The 16228-nt window shown below is 40.3% G+C and overlaps 1 protein-coding gene across 5 annotated transcripts in view; it reads right to left on the bottom strand.

Moving 5' to 3' along the window:
* Positions 1–1769: 1769 nt before the first annotated feature.
* The window catches only part of TRPM6 (transient receptor potential cation channel subfamily M member 6), a 96710-nt gene continuing 82251 nt past the window's right edge, over positions 1770–16228 (bottom strand). For all 5 annotated transcript variants that reach the window (XM_082784012.1, XM_082784009.1, XM_082784010.1 and 2 more), the window contains 2 exons: positions 7727–7833; positions 1770–5950 (listed from right to left, as the gene is read on the bottom strand). In XM_082784012.1, the coding sequence (XP_082640138.1) occupies positions 5829–5950; positions 7727–7833 (229 nt within the window). In that variant the 3' untranslated portion in view covers positions 1770–5828. The remainder of the gene's footprint in view (positions 5951–7726; positions 7834–16228) is intronic.

The raw sequence follows: 16228 nt of genomic DNA, 5'->3' as shown, positions 1-16228 counted from the left end.
ATATATTGTTTTAATATTAGAGTCTTCACTGGGAAGAATCGACATGATCATAGTTTATTTGGACTATGGATCCAAACAGGTCTTAGAGACAGAAGAAGAGATTCAAAGAAATGGTTAGGTAGACAGATTTTTTACTTGGGCACTGAAAGCCCCACTGAAGTCAATGGCAAAGTTGTGGGTTTCCTTTATGTCATATTTTTACTAAGGACTGTGTAAAAGTGATATCCTTTTAATGGGCAATGTGGAATTATGAATGACATTTCAGAAGTGCTCAGTTCAGAAGACTGAAATGTTGAGTTTGAGGTCGCATTAGGACACCAAAATAGGACAGGGACTCTGCATGCCAGCAGACAGCCCATCACAGGACAGGAACCACAGCAGCCATCTTCAGCTTCTTATCCATGTTCACAGGCAGTCATGTGCAGACTGTATGTCCTAGTCCATAGAAATTTTTTGGCACTCAAACTCTCTTGAGGTACCTGCCAGCCTCTGTTTGTTATTTGGATGTCATCAATGTTAAACATATTTGCCTAATTTAAAAGATAAAATTCAGATAGGAGAGAGATGGCACTGGTTGAGATCATATTCTGCCACCACCTCTTGTAATGGTGTCAAATGAGGTTAACTATGGATGCAGATTGCAGATGGGGCACTGTACTGTTTTACTGCTTACAGCACAATAAGGTCATGTACTTCTCTAATTCAAAAAGTCATATGAAGTCAATTACTTCCTCAATTAATTATTCAGAAACAATGTGAAATTAAATACCACTCTATGTCCTACATTTGGATTCAGGGATCAGGAGTGCAAAGGTCAATTACTGAACAATTTGCTACTCAGGAAACAATGATAAAAAATAATATTTAAATTGAGTTTAGTGGAAATAAACCAGCACTACAATCTTTACAGTGGCCACATAACATCCCCCAGCTCCATATTTGTTCTCACTAAATCTTCTTTGGTTATTTATGGCCAAAGCTGTGTATTTGGATGTCAATGCCTGCCCTAGTTTACAGCTCAAAGGTCAATGAAGATCAATTGCTTCTTCAATTCACTGTACAACATCCTCCAGATGTTATTGCTACCTAAGAAATATGTGTATTTACAGTTACATTACAGTTGTCCTGTAACAGGGACAACTGTTCACTTATCTTATATTATTCTTATTCACTTATCTAATATTATCTTATATTAATTATATATTATATAATATCTTATATTATTCACTTATCATTATGATATATCCATAGCCCTACAGTTAAACCCACCTGCCCCAAACTTTACAATGGGGTAAACGTAATTTAACTGTAGTTCCATACTGCTGGCCAGATGCATCATACTTATCTATGTACTACATGTGCTGCTCAGGGATTACCTGAGATCAAGTATTGAGCACAATTTGGTAGTGGAGGCAGAAGAAGATAAGAAAATGAAATGTTTCATGCTTAAAGTTATTCTCAGATCAAATACTGCCTCAGTCTTCTGCTGAGGAGATTGTTGGAGATGAAATGCATGGAAATAGAAAAAGCTTGTCATTTTCACATCAATTTGTCACTTGAGATGGACTGCAGCCTGGGGTTTATGCCAAGAATGATCTATATCTTTCTGTTCTCCTCCTGAATACACTACAAAGACCTCAAGCAATACATTTGTCAATCAGAGGGTCTGTGCATTTAAGAGCTGCCATATTTTGTTGATCATCTGAAATCAACTGCTGTCCTCATCTGGATGTGCTGTGGTCTTGTGCAGAAAATAAATGAATAACTAAATAAATAAATAAATAAATAAATAAATAAATAAATAAATAAATAATATTTCCATTTGCTACTTTGCAACTTATGTTATTTGAAGGCAGACATAGTTCCATTTTGCCTGGGGTCCACAGATCACAGACTCAACTACATGGCCTTGGCTCACAGTACTGAGAGAATAGGTAAGTTTCATCAAGAGTTTGTCAGCAGACATTTGAAATCGACTTGAGATCCAATTAGAAGGCCCCATGGTGAACTGAACTGTACACAAGATTCAGGTAGCTACCTGGGGTCATTCGAGGTCACCGTGAGAGTGAATTATCTTGAACAGAGTCACTGGAGATCACCACAGCCATTGCTGCCCACTCAGGGGGGGCATTTGAGGTCAATTTGAGGGCTAATCAATCACCATTACATCATTTGAGGTCAACTTAAGTGCCAATTAACCTATCCAGAGGAGCAGTATGACATCATTATCAGATCTATGTATATTTAAGGCATTGTTTGAGGTCAACTAAGTTGTTGCTGTGACCCAGGATCACCTGAGGTCAACATGACATTCGGTTACATGCACAGTGGTCATTTAAGATCAACACTGTTCTCACCTAGGGGAGAGAACAATCATTTAAGGTCAGCTTGAGATCCAATTAAGCTGCCATGCTTCATCTGGGGTTAACCAGAGAGCCCAAGAGTTTATGAGGCCAGGGAAGAATTTTTTTGGTGCCCAAGTGTAGTTTAAGGTAAAGCTGATATCCAATTAATTGCTTGGGTTGTCACTTCAGGTGCTCGTTTGGTGCTCAGGGATCATCAGAGGGCATCCATAGTCCTTGTTTCCTGTCTGGGGTCAACATCATATTCAAATTTTATTGCAGAGCCATCTCAGGTTTTGGCAAGAGGTCAGTTCAGGTAAAATATGAGCTCTAATTACTAGTGGAGGTCACTTGAGGTTAAAATAGCATTTTTTTGATCCTCAAGGCTCATCTGAGGTCAACATGCTAGCATTAGCTAAAAAAGGTCAACTGAGAACAACATGAGATCCACTGAAGGTCAGCTTTACACCCAATAAATTGCCCAGGGTCAACTTTGCCTATGGTATTTATTTCACGAGCTATTTGAAATCAAATTCAGAGCCAATTAACCTGCAAAGGAGTCATGTGAAATCAACTCTAATTCCAGCTAGTTTCCCCAAGTGATCATTTGAGGGCAGCCTGGCCTTGTTAGTTGCCCAGGAGTCATCAAAAGTTAATCCAGTCCTCCAAGTCATTTGAGTCCAATTTTAAATCTAGTTAGCAGCATAGGGTGAGCTTGTAGCTAGCTCAAGGTCTCATTTGCTGTTACGGTGTCTTTGAAGACTGCCCTGCTCACCTGGGTCAGTTGCTGTGCAATGGGGTCCTATAGGTTTAGTTCATTAGCCCCCCTCATTCTAGCTCATTCCTTAACTGGATGCATAGCAGGTGTCTGAGACCAGCCTTAGGCCTCTTCCTTCTTCATTATTTTGTGGCCATGTTCTAACTCTTCAATCAGCTAAGTGTTCCTCACAGGTCAACCCCAGCTCTTCTATGCTTCTCATAAAATTTCCTTTAAGATCATATTAAAATGTGAGTTTATAACTTTTGTTTTAACTTTTTTTTTTTTTTTTTTAGAAATTTACCACCTTTCCTATTTGAGCAAAGTAAAGCTTTTCTTTGAACACACCAGAAGTATTTAAAAAAAAAAAATAATCTAAACATGCTTTTTAGCAAAAACAAATATTGAAACTAACAATCAGGAAACCCTACAGTTTGACATGCAGGATTTCCTCTTCCACAGTCTTTGTCAAGCAAAGCAGAGAAAGAACTCTGTCCTGAAAATCTTTCATTCTACATATACCATTTTTTAGTATGGAGCATGTTGCTCCATACACTTTTCTTTCAAATAGGGAGATGTTTTTTAATACAAAAAAATAAAAAGCAAAAATAATCACTGTTTGTATGTGTATGTAGGATACTTTCAGGAACTAATGGCATCTTATCTGAACTTCGTATAGGTGATTACAACAATGTCTTAATTGAAATCATAATCAATACAAAAACTGGGAATGTATAACTGGGAACATACAATTTCTTCAGAAGGCCAATCATATCCTGGGCTGCACCAAAAGAGGTATAGCTAGCAGGTTGAAGGAGGTGATTCTCCCTCTCTACTTTGCTCTTGTGAAGCCCCACCTGGAGTGCTACGTCCAGCTCTGGGGGACCCCAGCATAGGAAAAACACGGACCTTCTAGATAGGTCCAGAGGAGGGCCATGAAGATGATCAGAGGGCTGGAGCACCTCTACTGTGAAGAAAATCTGAGAGAGGTGGGGTAATTTAGCCTAAAGGCTCTGGGAAAACTTTAGAGCAGCCTTCCAGTACTTAAAGGGGGTCTACAGGAAAGATGGTGTGGGACACTTTATCAGGGTGTGGTAAAAGGAAAAGGGATAATGGCTGTAAACTAAGATGGCAAGAGAGTAAATCTTGATATAAGGAAGAAATTCTTCACTCTGAGGGTGGTGAGGCACTGGCACAGCTTACCCGGAGAAGCCGTGGATGCCCCATCCCTGAAGTGTTCAAGGCCATGTTGGGTGGGGCTTTGGGCGACCTGGTCCAGTAGGTGGCATCCCTGTCCATAGAAGGGGATTAGAACTGGATGATCTTTAAGGTCCCTTCCAACCCAAACTATTCTGTGATTCTATGATTCTTATTCCTATGTGTACACAGACATTTTCTAAATATTCCAAATGAATGGTAGATGTAACATGTAGATCTGTTAAGCATTAAATTTTACTATCCAAAGTGATGGAAATGCATGTTGTTTTTTTTTCTTATTCAAGTATAAAGTTTTCCGATGATTTACATTTCAGCATTAAGTATTTCTACTCAATACAAAATTGTGAAGATTCTTTAATGGTAGAAGTGATCTGTAAAACAACATAAGTTATATCAGATATTTGTGCTCTGCAGTTCATTTCAATCCTTATTGTACAAAAATCATATTGCACATAATTGATTTTCATGCTTATCAGATTCTCCTGAAATCAGACAAAATCAATAGAAAAACAGATGAATATGCTGCAAAAGCGTACATGTTACTGCACCATTGGTAACATTGGTAGAAAATAGTCCCACGTATGGCCTGACATTGTCAACATGAAGTTAAATACCAAATGGAACATGTTACTCTTTGTGACCTTTCAAACCTTCTTCAATTGACCACCTTTGACTTAAAAAAAACCCTGAAGCTAACATATTATAAAGAAACACAAATCCTGTTAAAATTTATATCACATTCAAGGTTATTCTTTATGTTTGAACTGAAGATTGTGGATGTATCAGCTTCATCATCTTAAAATGAGTAAGGTTAATGATGCTTATGGGCCCAATAATCTAACACTTAACTGTCTCTCTTGTTCTTGTTATGTGATAAGGACTCAGGATGAAGTTCCCACACAATTCTGCAGTACATCTGCCATACCAATGGCTATTGTTTAAATCAGTAATTTATTACTTGCGTATTCTTATTTTGTCTCCACATCAAAGTCAACAAAAAAGAAAAAATAGTACTTCTACATTGTCTTGGAAGGTATCTTATACATTGGTCAAAAGCAAAAGTAAGGCAGAGCATGGTCTGCATCTGAAAATAAGTGATTTACACGTGTATATATTCAGCTATTTACTAAAGAACAAAAAGACAAATCATATCAAATCATTTCCCTCTGTAAATAATTTTGTCACAGTCATTTGCCTTTAGCCAGCATAGTTTGGAACTACTATCCACATTTCCAAAAAAAAAAAAGGCACTGATAGGACAGTTGATCCACCAAAGGGGTGACCTACTGATGGAAATTTACTGAGCAGTACAAACAGACCAGCACAAGGCACAAGAGAAAGGGAGTAAATAATGAGATTTTTTTTTTTTATGCCTTGCCTGTAGCATCTGTCAAGTGCAGACAGATGTTGCATTCAGACATCTATGTTTTGTTCTTTTGGATTGGCCCATGCCAGTGATAGGGAACAGGTTTTTAAGCATGCATACGTGGGCTCCGCTCACAGCTGCTGCTTCACAACCGTGTGTCATACTCCAGCGGCTCATCTGCATCGTCATTTTCTCTGGCACTTGCCTCTACTTCTCCTTCAAAGGCTGGACGGAGCCTTTCCATTGTGCAGTCGTTTCTTCTCAAATCTATGGCAAGAAGACGACAAGCTTGAGAAGTGGGCTCATGAACCTAATGAGGTTCAACAAGCCCAAATGCAAGGTGCTGCCCCTGGGTCAGGGCAGTCCCAGACAAGAGTACAGACTGGGAGAAAAATTAATTAAAAGTAGTCCTGCAGAAAAGCACTTGGGGGTTCTGGTGCATGAAAAGCTCAATGTGAGCTAGCAGTGCACACTTGCAGCCCTGAAGATCAACTACACTCTGGGCTGCAACAACAGAGAGGTGACCAGCAGGTGGAGGGATGTGATTGTCCCCCTGTGTTCTGCCCTTGTGAGGATCCACTGGAACACTGCATCCAGGTCTGGGGCCCCCAGCACAAGGACATGGACCTGTTAGAGCAGGTCCAGAGGAGGGCCATGAAATTGGACCAGAGGGCTGGAGCATCTCTCCTGCGAAGAAAGGCTGAGAGAGCTTAAAGACATTGAAGGTACGCTGTAAGGCATGCTGAAAGGCAGCAATGTTCAGCCTGAAGAAGAGAAGGTTCCAGGGAGACCTCAATGTAGCTTTTCAGTACCGACAGGAACTTATAAAAAGATGGAGAGCAACTTTTTACATGGGCAGGTAGTGACACAACAGACGTAATGGTTGTATACTAAAACAGGGGAAATTTATATTAGATGTGAGGGGGAAATTCTTCACTGTAAAGGTGGTGAGGCACTGGAACAGGTTGCCCAGAGAGGTTGTGGATGCCCCACCCCTGGAGGTGTTCAAGGCCAGGTTAGATGAGGCCTTGGGCAACCTGATCTAGTGGGTGGCATCCCCACCCATGGCAATGGGTTTAGAACTGGATGATTTTTAAGGTTCCTTCCAACCCAAGCCATTTTATGATTCTATGAAAAAAAATAAATGATTCTGCCAAGTAAATATTTAAAAAGCACATAAAACCTTGGCAGTGTCCAACCCTGCAACTGGTGGCCAGCAGTCTGTTAGCAGCTTTCAGGAGACAGAAAATCTGTTGCAGGGCAAATCAGAGTCAGTGGAAAGAGAGCCCTGAAGGGGCCAAAAATGGTGGGAGCTGATATGAATGAACCGTCCCACACTGTCAATTCAGCTGATCTTCTCCTTTGTTATCTCTGGCTGCCACAAACACAAATACACAAATAATCCAAAGCAATAACACTGCAGTTCCTGTTTCTGAATCAAACAAATTCTTCCTCCAACCAGGCACTGAAAAGAAGGAACCTTCCTCTGAAAAAAAAAAAAATGTGGGTGGAAAGTCATCCAAAATTGCAATGTATTTTGGCTTTGAGCCGTTTAAATCTGCACCACAATAAACAGAACCCATTCTATAAAACCTGATGCGAATAATCAGTGATCCAGCTAAGCAGGAGGTAAGAGCTGCAGTGTACAGGCCCTATCCAAGGGCCAGGAAAGCTCCAGCAATTTTTTCCCTGGCTAACGCATAGATAATTTTTAGATCATTCTCTGTTCTCATTCTAAAAATTATTGCTGATGCTATCTGTAGTGATCACCCTGGAAAAATGGGTGATGCTATCACCCAAAATGCTATCAGTTTTGCACAGCAAAGGAAATAATTCATTGGGTAGAAGCTTTGAATACTTACATGTTGCTGGGCAAAATAACAATGTAAAAGATCAATATTCTCTTATTTGCCTTTGTTTAAGTGTGCCAGCTATAGTTTCATCTCTGTAGAATTTCTGTTCTTGTTATAGCACACCTAGGCCTTTACTACCTTATACTTAGAAAGTTAGATATAGGTTAAAAATAATCTTCATTTTGAATACCAGGAAGTTTCAGCCTCCTGCAGCAGGAGTTACAACGATGCTTTGTGATGAAGTTTCTGATAGCATCTTCTCCTAGGTTTGCTGGTCCAAATACCATCTTTCCAGATCTAAAAGTAATAATATCAAATAATCAACAAACTCAAAATAAAGCAATTTTAGGGGAGAGAGAGGATGATAATTTCCATTTATTGAGTCATATAAGAATCATATTGAATCAGATAAGTTAGCTCTTTGTATAAAAGACCATAAAAACTAGTGTGCATCTCCAGTTTCTTAGCTCTGAGACAAGAAAACGACTAGTTCTGGTAAGAGATTAACCTATATATACCCCATATCTGCTCTTCCTTTCTGCACCATCTCAGAGATGCAGTGTTGCTGTGGCCTTCTCTAAAGGGAGATGGGACATACCCTGCAGTTACTACTAAAATGCTCAATGAAAATTTGAGCACAATGACATTAAGACGGTGTATGCCAGAGCCTGAATGACTCTGTTGCAGCCACCATTCAGTCTCATCAAGCAAATGGTTTGGTCTGTGTTTTGCTAAGGGGCATCTGGGACCAAACCTGAGTTAGCAAAGACTTACTTTTACCTTATTTAAGAACAGAAAACCAAAAGCAAGTGGAGCCTGAGTCACATCAATATGCAACACAGAAAAAGAACATAGTTCTGCTGTCAGGCAAGGCTTTAAAATTTATTGGCTTCTTTCTATGCTCATTTCCATGTGTCTGCACTCTGGCCAATTCAGCAACATTACTAAGGGATCCATTTGTGGAAGTGTATTGCATATTCTGAATGAAGATGACACGATTACAAATAGAAGCAAGCTATATCCACACATGTATTAAAAGTACCACATAATCATAACAGATCCTTAATATGGTCTGAAAGATCAGTGTTCATTAATTTTAATATTGCTTCACTATTATTCTCAAGAATTTAGTTGACATTACGGACATCACGGAACACAGCACACAAGAAACACTTCCAAAGAAATTTTATGAATGCTAGTATTTTATTTTAATGATATGCAGAGCAGAAACAACACATTTTAGAATCTGAAATCAATTACAGCTCTAAGAAGCTATAGAAAAAGATTTTAACTCTCTCAAATCTATCTGTAATCCACACTAAGAAAATCTATTCTCTCTAAGGAAAGAAGTTATAAAATATGACACTCTCCTCTTTCCTACACGAGAAGAGCAATGAATAACCAAAACTACTAGTATCTGTCTAATTTCTGGCAGGCAGTGAAGATAATCTGTTTCTGGATCATTTGAAGGAATAGTCTATCCAGCTTTTACTGCAAATTAGTACAACAAAACATGTAAGAATTGGAACATTATTTAAGTGCCATCTATACATTTTAGATGACATGATGCTACATAGCCATTTCTGGTTTTTGGTATAATCTCGCAAAATGCTACTGTAAATTGAATATGTTCAAGTATTTGCTTGGGCAAGGTATAGAAAATTGAGAAGACTTCACTAATTCCAAGTCTACAGAACCACAATGATACTTCTCCTGATCTAACTTTTTCCATGCAAAATGTAGCCAATACAATACAAACTAATTTTCTCATGTTGTTATGGGATATATAAACAGGGATACTGTTTAGAGGAAAGAATAATATTTCCTCTCTACCCAGAACTGTTAATGATACAAGACTAAATGACTAATAGCATTTCAATTTGGAAAACTGTTTCAAGAAATATATTGGCAAATTAGGAATATAACAAGAATGGCCAGCAGTCTATAAGTCTTCTTATAGATGGGGATAGCCTAAGAACAAAATAAAAGAATTGAAGAAGATAGTGCCTACATTTGAACTTGCTGATTTTTTTTTTTTTGTCTATGTCAATGGTAGACAGGATCAGAAAGAAGTGTTTCAAGCAAAGAAGCAGGAAAAAATCTTTTAAACTGTAAGGATGGTAAATAATTGAAAACAAACATACTGGCAAGTTGCCTGTACAAGACCTGTAAGGCCTGACACAGGAATGACTTGGTGCAAACGAACCAACTGAACTCTTCTGGTCCTTTCTAACTGTACAAATGTTTTATAAACAAAGTCACTCTACTTCACTCAGAGTTGACCTTATTGCAGTTTTTCAATACTTAAAGGGGTGGCTTATAAAAGATGGCATATAAAAAAGATGGAGAGCAACATTTTGTTTGGGCAGACAGGACAAGGGGTATGGTTTTAAACAGAAAGAGGGAAGATTTAGATTAGAGGTTAGAAGGAAATTCTTCACTCTGAGGGTGGTGAGGCACTGGCACAGACTGCCTGGAGAAGCTGTGGTTGCCCCATCCCTGGAGGTGTTCAAGGCCAGGCTGGATGGGGCTTTGGGCAACCTGGCCTAGTGGAATGTGTCCCTGTCTATGGCGGGGGGGTGGAACCAGGTGATCATTAAGGTCCCTTCCAACCAAAGCCATTCTATGGTTCCTGTTTATTCATGATCTGATTTTGTCTCCAAGGAGAGAAAAATACTGAGTCCAGTTTTCCTATCTGAAACAGGTGCATAAGTATGAGCTAATGGACTTAAAACAAACAAAAACTCTTCCTGCTTTTGTGAAGAACCTTACTTCACAGTTATGCTCCATAAATGCCTACCAGTTCGTACCAGATCAGTCCTGTCTGACAGTTAGGTAACATAGAGACTGTTGTTACAAACAGTGCTAGTCATGGTCAATTTGTAGACAGAGCTACAAATGCTCAGATAAGACGATAAGACATCTATAGACCTTTACTGATGGAAGGTACTGGGGGCTTCACACGAAGCGGCACCTTTCCAGGGAAACATCCATTCCATTTAATCCATATGTTTTTGCAGACTTAAATTCCTATCTACCAGTTTCAACTGTACAGGTGTCTATAGCAGAGATCCAGTCCAGGCAGGTATTTTATCTATTGACAGCAATTCAACTGTAAATTGTTTGGCTGAAATTGCAAAGCTTGGTAAAGATTCAATAGATTTGTTCTTCAAAGTGCATGCCAATGATTAACTTCAGAGAACATGGTCTCCACTCATACTACAACCTCTAGCCCATCACTACCTGCTTTAGAGTTTTCAAAAGAGAGAGTAAGAGATTGAGCACCTCTGACTCCTCCATTTAATTTGTTTGTAATGAGATTTTTCACCACTAGTGCCCTTTTCCTCACCTCTCAGTAGGCGTAATGCATCTGTTCTTTACAATTTGAAATTCAGCCAGCTATTTTCCTCATCTCTGAATCTGTTCTACAGACATTCTGCACCCAGTGTCTGTGAAAGCTTTACCAGTATAGACTTTGTTACGGGCTTAGCAAGAAGCACACTCTGAAGAGAGCATCTAGAGTACTACTTAGGAGGCAATTCTTCACAACGTTTCAGTGCTACAGGAGTCTGCAGGGACTGCACTATGTCACGACCCTGCTGCTGTGACTTGACTACTTCTGTCTTAAAGGAAATCTTTTTGTGAACATTAAACCTGCACCATTTAATCACCTCATACATCCTATGCAGTGTATGTGGCCAGATCTCTGATGTTCATATCCATGAAGTTACACCAATTTACATGAGCTCAGGATCTGCCTGCTCAGTATCAGACGTACTTTCCAAACTAATCTGCTGGTTTTTATCACAGTACTATACATACATTGAAGATACAACACACTGTCACAGAGCTAGAGGTCATGTTTTGCCATTGAAAAGTCCATTTCAAGACAGCATGAAGGATGCATGAAAGACTCATTGCAAGATAATGACATGAGCCACTAGATCAATGGAATTAAAGAAACAAAACATAAATAATGTAATTATAAGTCATGTTAAAATTTGTATCAGTCCCATCCGTCAGTGAGATGCTATCTATTTTCTCTCAGGCTTCTAACAGAACATGAGCTCAAAGCAATTTTAGAGGTAGTACACAGGTTTTGATTAAGTATCTTATATATAAATGAAAACTTCAATCAGATCTTGGTACTACCAGAAATGTTCCCCCTGTGAGTAAATGAACATTAAACAAAGACAGTGTTTTTACATCATTATTGTTATTATTTTAGAAAGTGTTTCTTAGAATTGGGTATCTGCTAGCTGCTTATAGAATACATCCATGGTTTCACTGCCTTATTCCTTTACATCCCTGAATCAAAACAATATTGTTTCACAACTTGCTGTACTGAAGATTTCCCAGAGCATAAAAAAATCAAGCTGGTTTTGATTAATTAATCAACACTTGCTCTTTAACTGGGACTTGACTGTTTTGCAGATGACAGAAACAAAACAAAAAAAAAGTTCTGAAAATAAAATCTTAGTAACCATGAGAAAATAATTTAATGACAAAAAGATGGATACTAGCAGATGGATACTAACAAGCACATGCTTCAACATAATGCAGGTAAATATTATTCCTGTTTTAAAGAGGATATGCTAAGTTGACATATGCAGTACTGTGGACTAATGACTGGTCACAGTTTTCACTAATAACTATCAGTCTGTTGAGATTCAACATTTCACAGAATCATAGAATCATTAAGTTTGGAAAAGACCTTCAAGACCATCTGGCCCAACCAGCCCCCTAACACCAGTGTCACCCACTAAACTACGTTCCTACGCACCACGTCCAACCTTTCCTTAAACACCCCCAGGGAAGGTGACTCCACCACCTCCATGGGGAATCCCTTCCAATGCCTGACTGCACATTCTGAGAAGAAATGTCTCCTCACTTCCAACCTGAACCTCCCCTAGTGCAACTTGAGGTCATTCCCTCTAGTCCTATCATTAGTTACCTGTGAGAAGAGGCTGATCCCCAGCTCCCCACACCTTCCTTTCAGGTAGCAGTAGAGAGCAATAAGGTCTCCCCCAAGCCTCCTCTTCCACAGACTAAACACCCCCAGTTCCCTCAGCCACTCCTCACAGGACTTGTATTCCAGACCTTAACCAGTTTTGTAGCCCTTTTCTGGACACACTCCAGGGCCTCAATGTCCTTCTTGTAGTGAGGGGTCCAAAGCTGAACACAGCACTCAAGGTGCAGCCTCACCAGAACAGAGTACAAGAGGGCAATCACCTTCCTGGTCCTGCTGGCTGCACTGTTCCTGATACAGGCCAGGATGCTGTTGGCCTTCTTGATCACCTGGGCACACTGCTGGCTCATGTTGAGGTGAACATCAACCAGCACCCCAGATCCTTTTCCTCTGCACAGCTTTCCAGCCGCTCTGCCTCAAGCCTGTAGTGTTGCATGGGGTTGTTGTGACCAAAGTGCAGGACCCAGTACTTAGCCATGTTGAACCTCATCCCATTGTCTTCTGCCCATCGACCCAGCCTGTCCAGGTCCCTCTGCAGGGCCTTCCTACCCTCCAGCAGATTGACACTTCCCCCCAGCTTGGTGTCATCTGCAAACTTACTGAGGGTGCACTCAATTCCCTTGTCCAAATTGTCATTAAAGATATTAAAGAGGATGGGCCCCAACACCAACCCCCAGGGAACACCACTGGTGACCAGTTGCCAGCCACATTTCACTCCGTTCACCATCACTCTCTGGGCCCAGCTGTCCAGCTAGTTTTTAACCCAGCAAAGAGTGTACCTGTCCAAGCCATGGGCTGCCAGCTTCTCCAAGAGTATACTGTGGGAGACCATGTCAAAGGCCTTGCTGAAGTCCAGGTAAACCACATCAACAGCCTTTCCCACATCCACCAGGTGGTTTACCTTGTCACAGGAGATGAGGTTGGTCAGGCAGAACTTGCTTTTCATGAACCCATGTTGACTGGGCCTGATCCCCTGGTTGTCCATCATACATTGTGTGATTACATTCAAGATGACCTGTTCCATCACCTTTCCTGGCTCTGAGGTCAGGCTGACAGGCCTGTAATTCCCTGAGTCCTCCTTATAACCCTTCTTACAGATGGGCATCACTTTAACAAGTCTCCAGTCATCTCAAACCTCCCTGGACGACCATGACTGCTGATAGATGATGGAAAGTGGCCAAGCAATCACATCCACTAACTCTCTCAGCACCCTCATTTTCATTGGTATAAAAAAAGTCTACTTGAATAACAGCAAACCATATCTTTATATACCTGTAACAACATTTTAAAAACATTTTTTCAAATTTTTGTAGTCAACAACTACATCATCAACCAATCAACCTCTCTGTTTCTCTATCCTAAACTATCCTTGTATTTCTGTCATGATCCCATGACCTTCTCACTGCAAAGAAATCTTTGTCAGTGACATTAAGAATGGGACTGAGTGCACCCTCAGCAAGTCTGCAGATGATAGCAAGCCATGTGGTAGCGTTGACATGCTGGAGTTGACATGCCCCCCAGCAAGACTTCGACAGTCTTGAAAGGTAAGCCCTTGTGAACTTCATAAAGTTCAACAAAGTCAACTACAAGGTCCTTCACCTGGGTCAGAGCAATCCCAACCACAAACACAGGCTAGGAGAGACTCTTTGTCAGAGAGTGTAGTGATAGGACAAGGGTTAATGGTTGTAAATTTAAAAAGGGCAGGTTTAGATTAGACATTAGGAAGAAATTCTTTACTAGAAGAGAGGGGTGAGACGTTGGCACAGGTTGCCCAGGGAAGCTGTGGATCACCCCTCCCTGGAATTGCTCAAGGCCATGTTGAATGGGGCTTTGGGCAACCCAATCTAGTGGGAGAAGTTGAAGGCAGGGGGGTTGGAACTAGATGACCATTAAAGTCCGTTCCAACTCAGACTATTCTATGATACTATGAAGACTTTGTCACTGTGAGGTGTTCAGCTTTTTTTTTCATGTTACTTCCAAAGTAAATATTATACAGACAATACACCTGCCCCCATAATTAAGCATTCATACCTTAATAGTAATTTATCATTAATTTCTTTAATGGAATATTAATAATGGTTATAGAACTAAGTACCTGTTTCCAAAACTAACTTGTTCTGAGTTCTAGACTAGTCATCTGATACCCTTATAGTTAATTTCCCTTTGTATTAAATCAAACTAATCAAACTTCCTTCCAAACATGAGAAACCCCCTCAGTCGGTTGACATGAGCCGAATGAGAGTGAGTCAAAGCTGAACACAAGACAGTCTGGAGAGATGTCAGTGTCTAGGAAGTCCACCCAAAAAAGAGGACTTTGCAGGGTACCACCCACTGACACTACTACCTCTCCTCTGCTCTACCATAGCACCTATGACCAAGGAGCAAGGTCATAGGATGGGAGAGTAGTTATTGCACAGCATGACAGACAGGGTGCAGAGTCTTGTACCCAGAAGACAGTTGTGTTTGTTGTATTGTCCACAGTGAGGATTGGTGGGAATATTTTACTTATTACATAGGACACTATGAAGTCTGCCTAGATATTACTGTGAGCAGTAGATATCTCCCTAGATATTCCTGTGTGCAACAGATATTACTGTGTGCAGTTTTGGGTGCCACAGAATAAGAAATATAAAACTGTTAGAGAAAGTCCAAAGAGGGGCAACAAAGATGGTAAGGGGTCTGGAGGAGAAGACATAGGAAAAGTGCCTGAATTCGCTTGGTTTGTTTAGCCTGAAGAAGAAAAGGCTGAGGGTAGATCTCATTGCAGTCTGCAGCTTCCTCATGAGGGGGAATAGAAGGTCAGGTGCTGATCTCTCTGGTGACAAGTGATAGGACCCAAGAGAACAGCGTGGAGCTGTGACAGAGGTGGTTCAGGCTGAATATCAGGAAAAGGTTCTTCACCAAGAGGGTGGTTGGACACTGGAGCAGTTTCCCCAGGGAAGCAGTCACAGCACTGAGTTCTCTCTCAGACACAGGGTCTGATTTTTTTGGGTGGTCCTTTGGGGACCCAGGAGTTGGACTCGATGATCCTTGTGTGTTCCTTCCAACTCAAGATATTTGATGATTCTATGATTCTATGATATCAGCCTAGCTTCTGCAACTTGATTCATGAAGGCAGAATCACAGAATTTCTAGGTTGGAAGAGACCTCAAGATCATCGAAACATTCTGCACATGATTTAAGATCTCTGCAACATAGCTCTTGGTTTGTAACATGCACTATGCTTAAATGCACTACTATGATCTCTTGGAAAGATCAGAGATCCAAAGTCCATCTCCTTGAGCCATATGGCCCTATATACTCATACAGTGCCTCACTAGACAGTGGAAACCAGACTACAACATTTAAATTACTGATAAACACCTTCAGTACAATTTTGCTAAGAAAATTATCCACTTCTTAAGCTCCTACTCCTGTTCTCTTTATGTAATCCTGAAAAACTGCTGTGTTCTGAGGACAGCAATATAGATTCTCCCCACCTTTCACATACTGCTCAGCATATATGGAGCTGGTACACATACAGCCCCTGAAGTTCACAGCCATCTAAAACACAGTAGTCGGTGCAGCCTTCCCATTGCCATCACAATCCCATTTAACACAAACACCATACAATAAATAATTAAACCTCTCACACAGAACATAAAAAAAAAAAAAAAAAAAAAAAAACTAAATACACAGACTATCAGCAGAATGTTTGAATTGAATAATAATTTCGTTAGAGAG

The sequence above is a fragment of the Aythya marila genome, assembly GCF_965140915.1.
Source record: "Aythya marila genome assembly, chromosome: Z".
Taxonomy (NCBI): Eukaryota; Metazoa; Chordata; class Aves; order Anseriformes; family Anatidae; genus Aythya; species Aythya marila.
The sequence above is the reverse complement of the archived record's forward strand: the minus strand, read 5'-3'. Positions and strand labels throughout refer to the sequence as shown.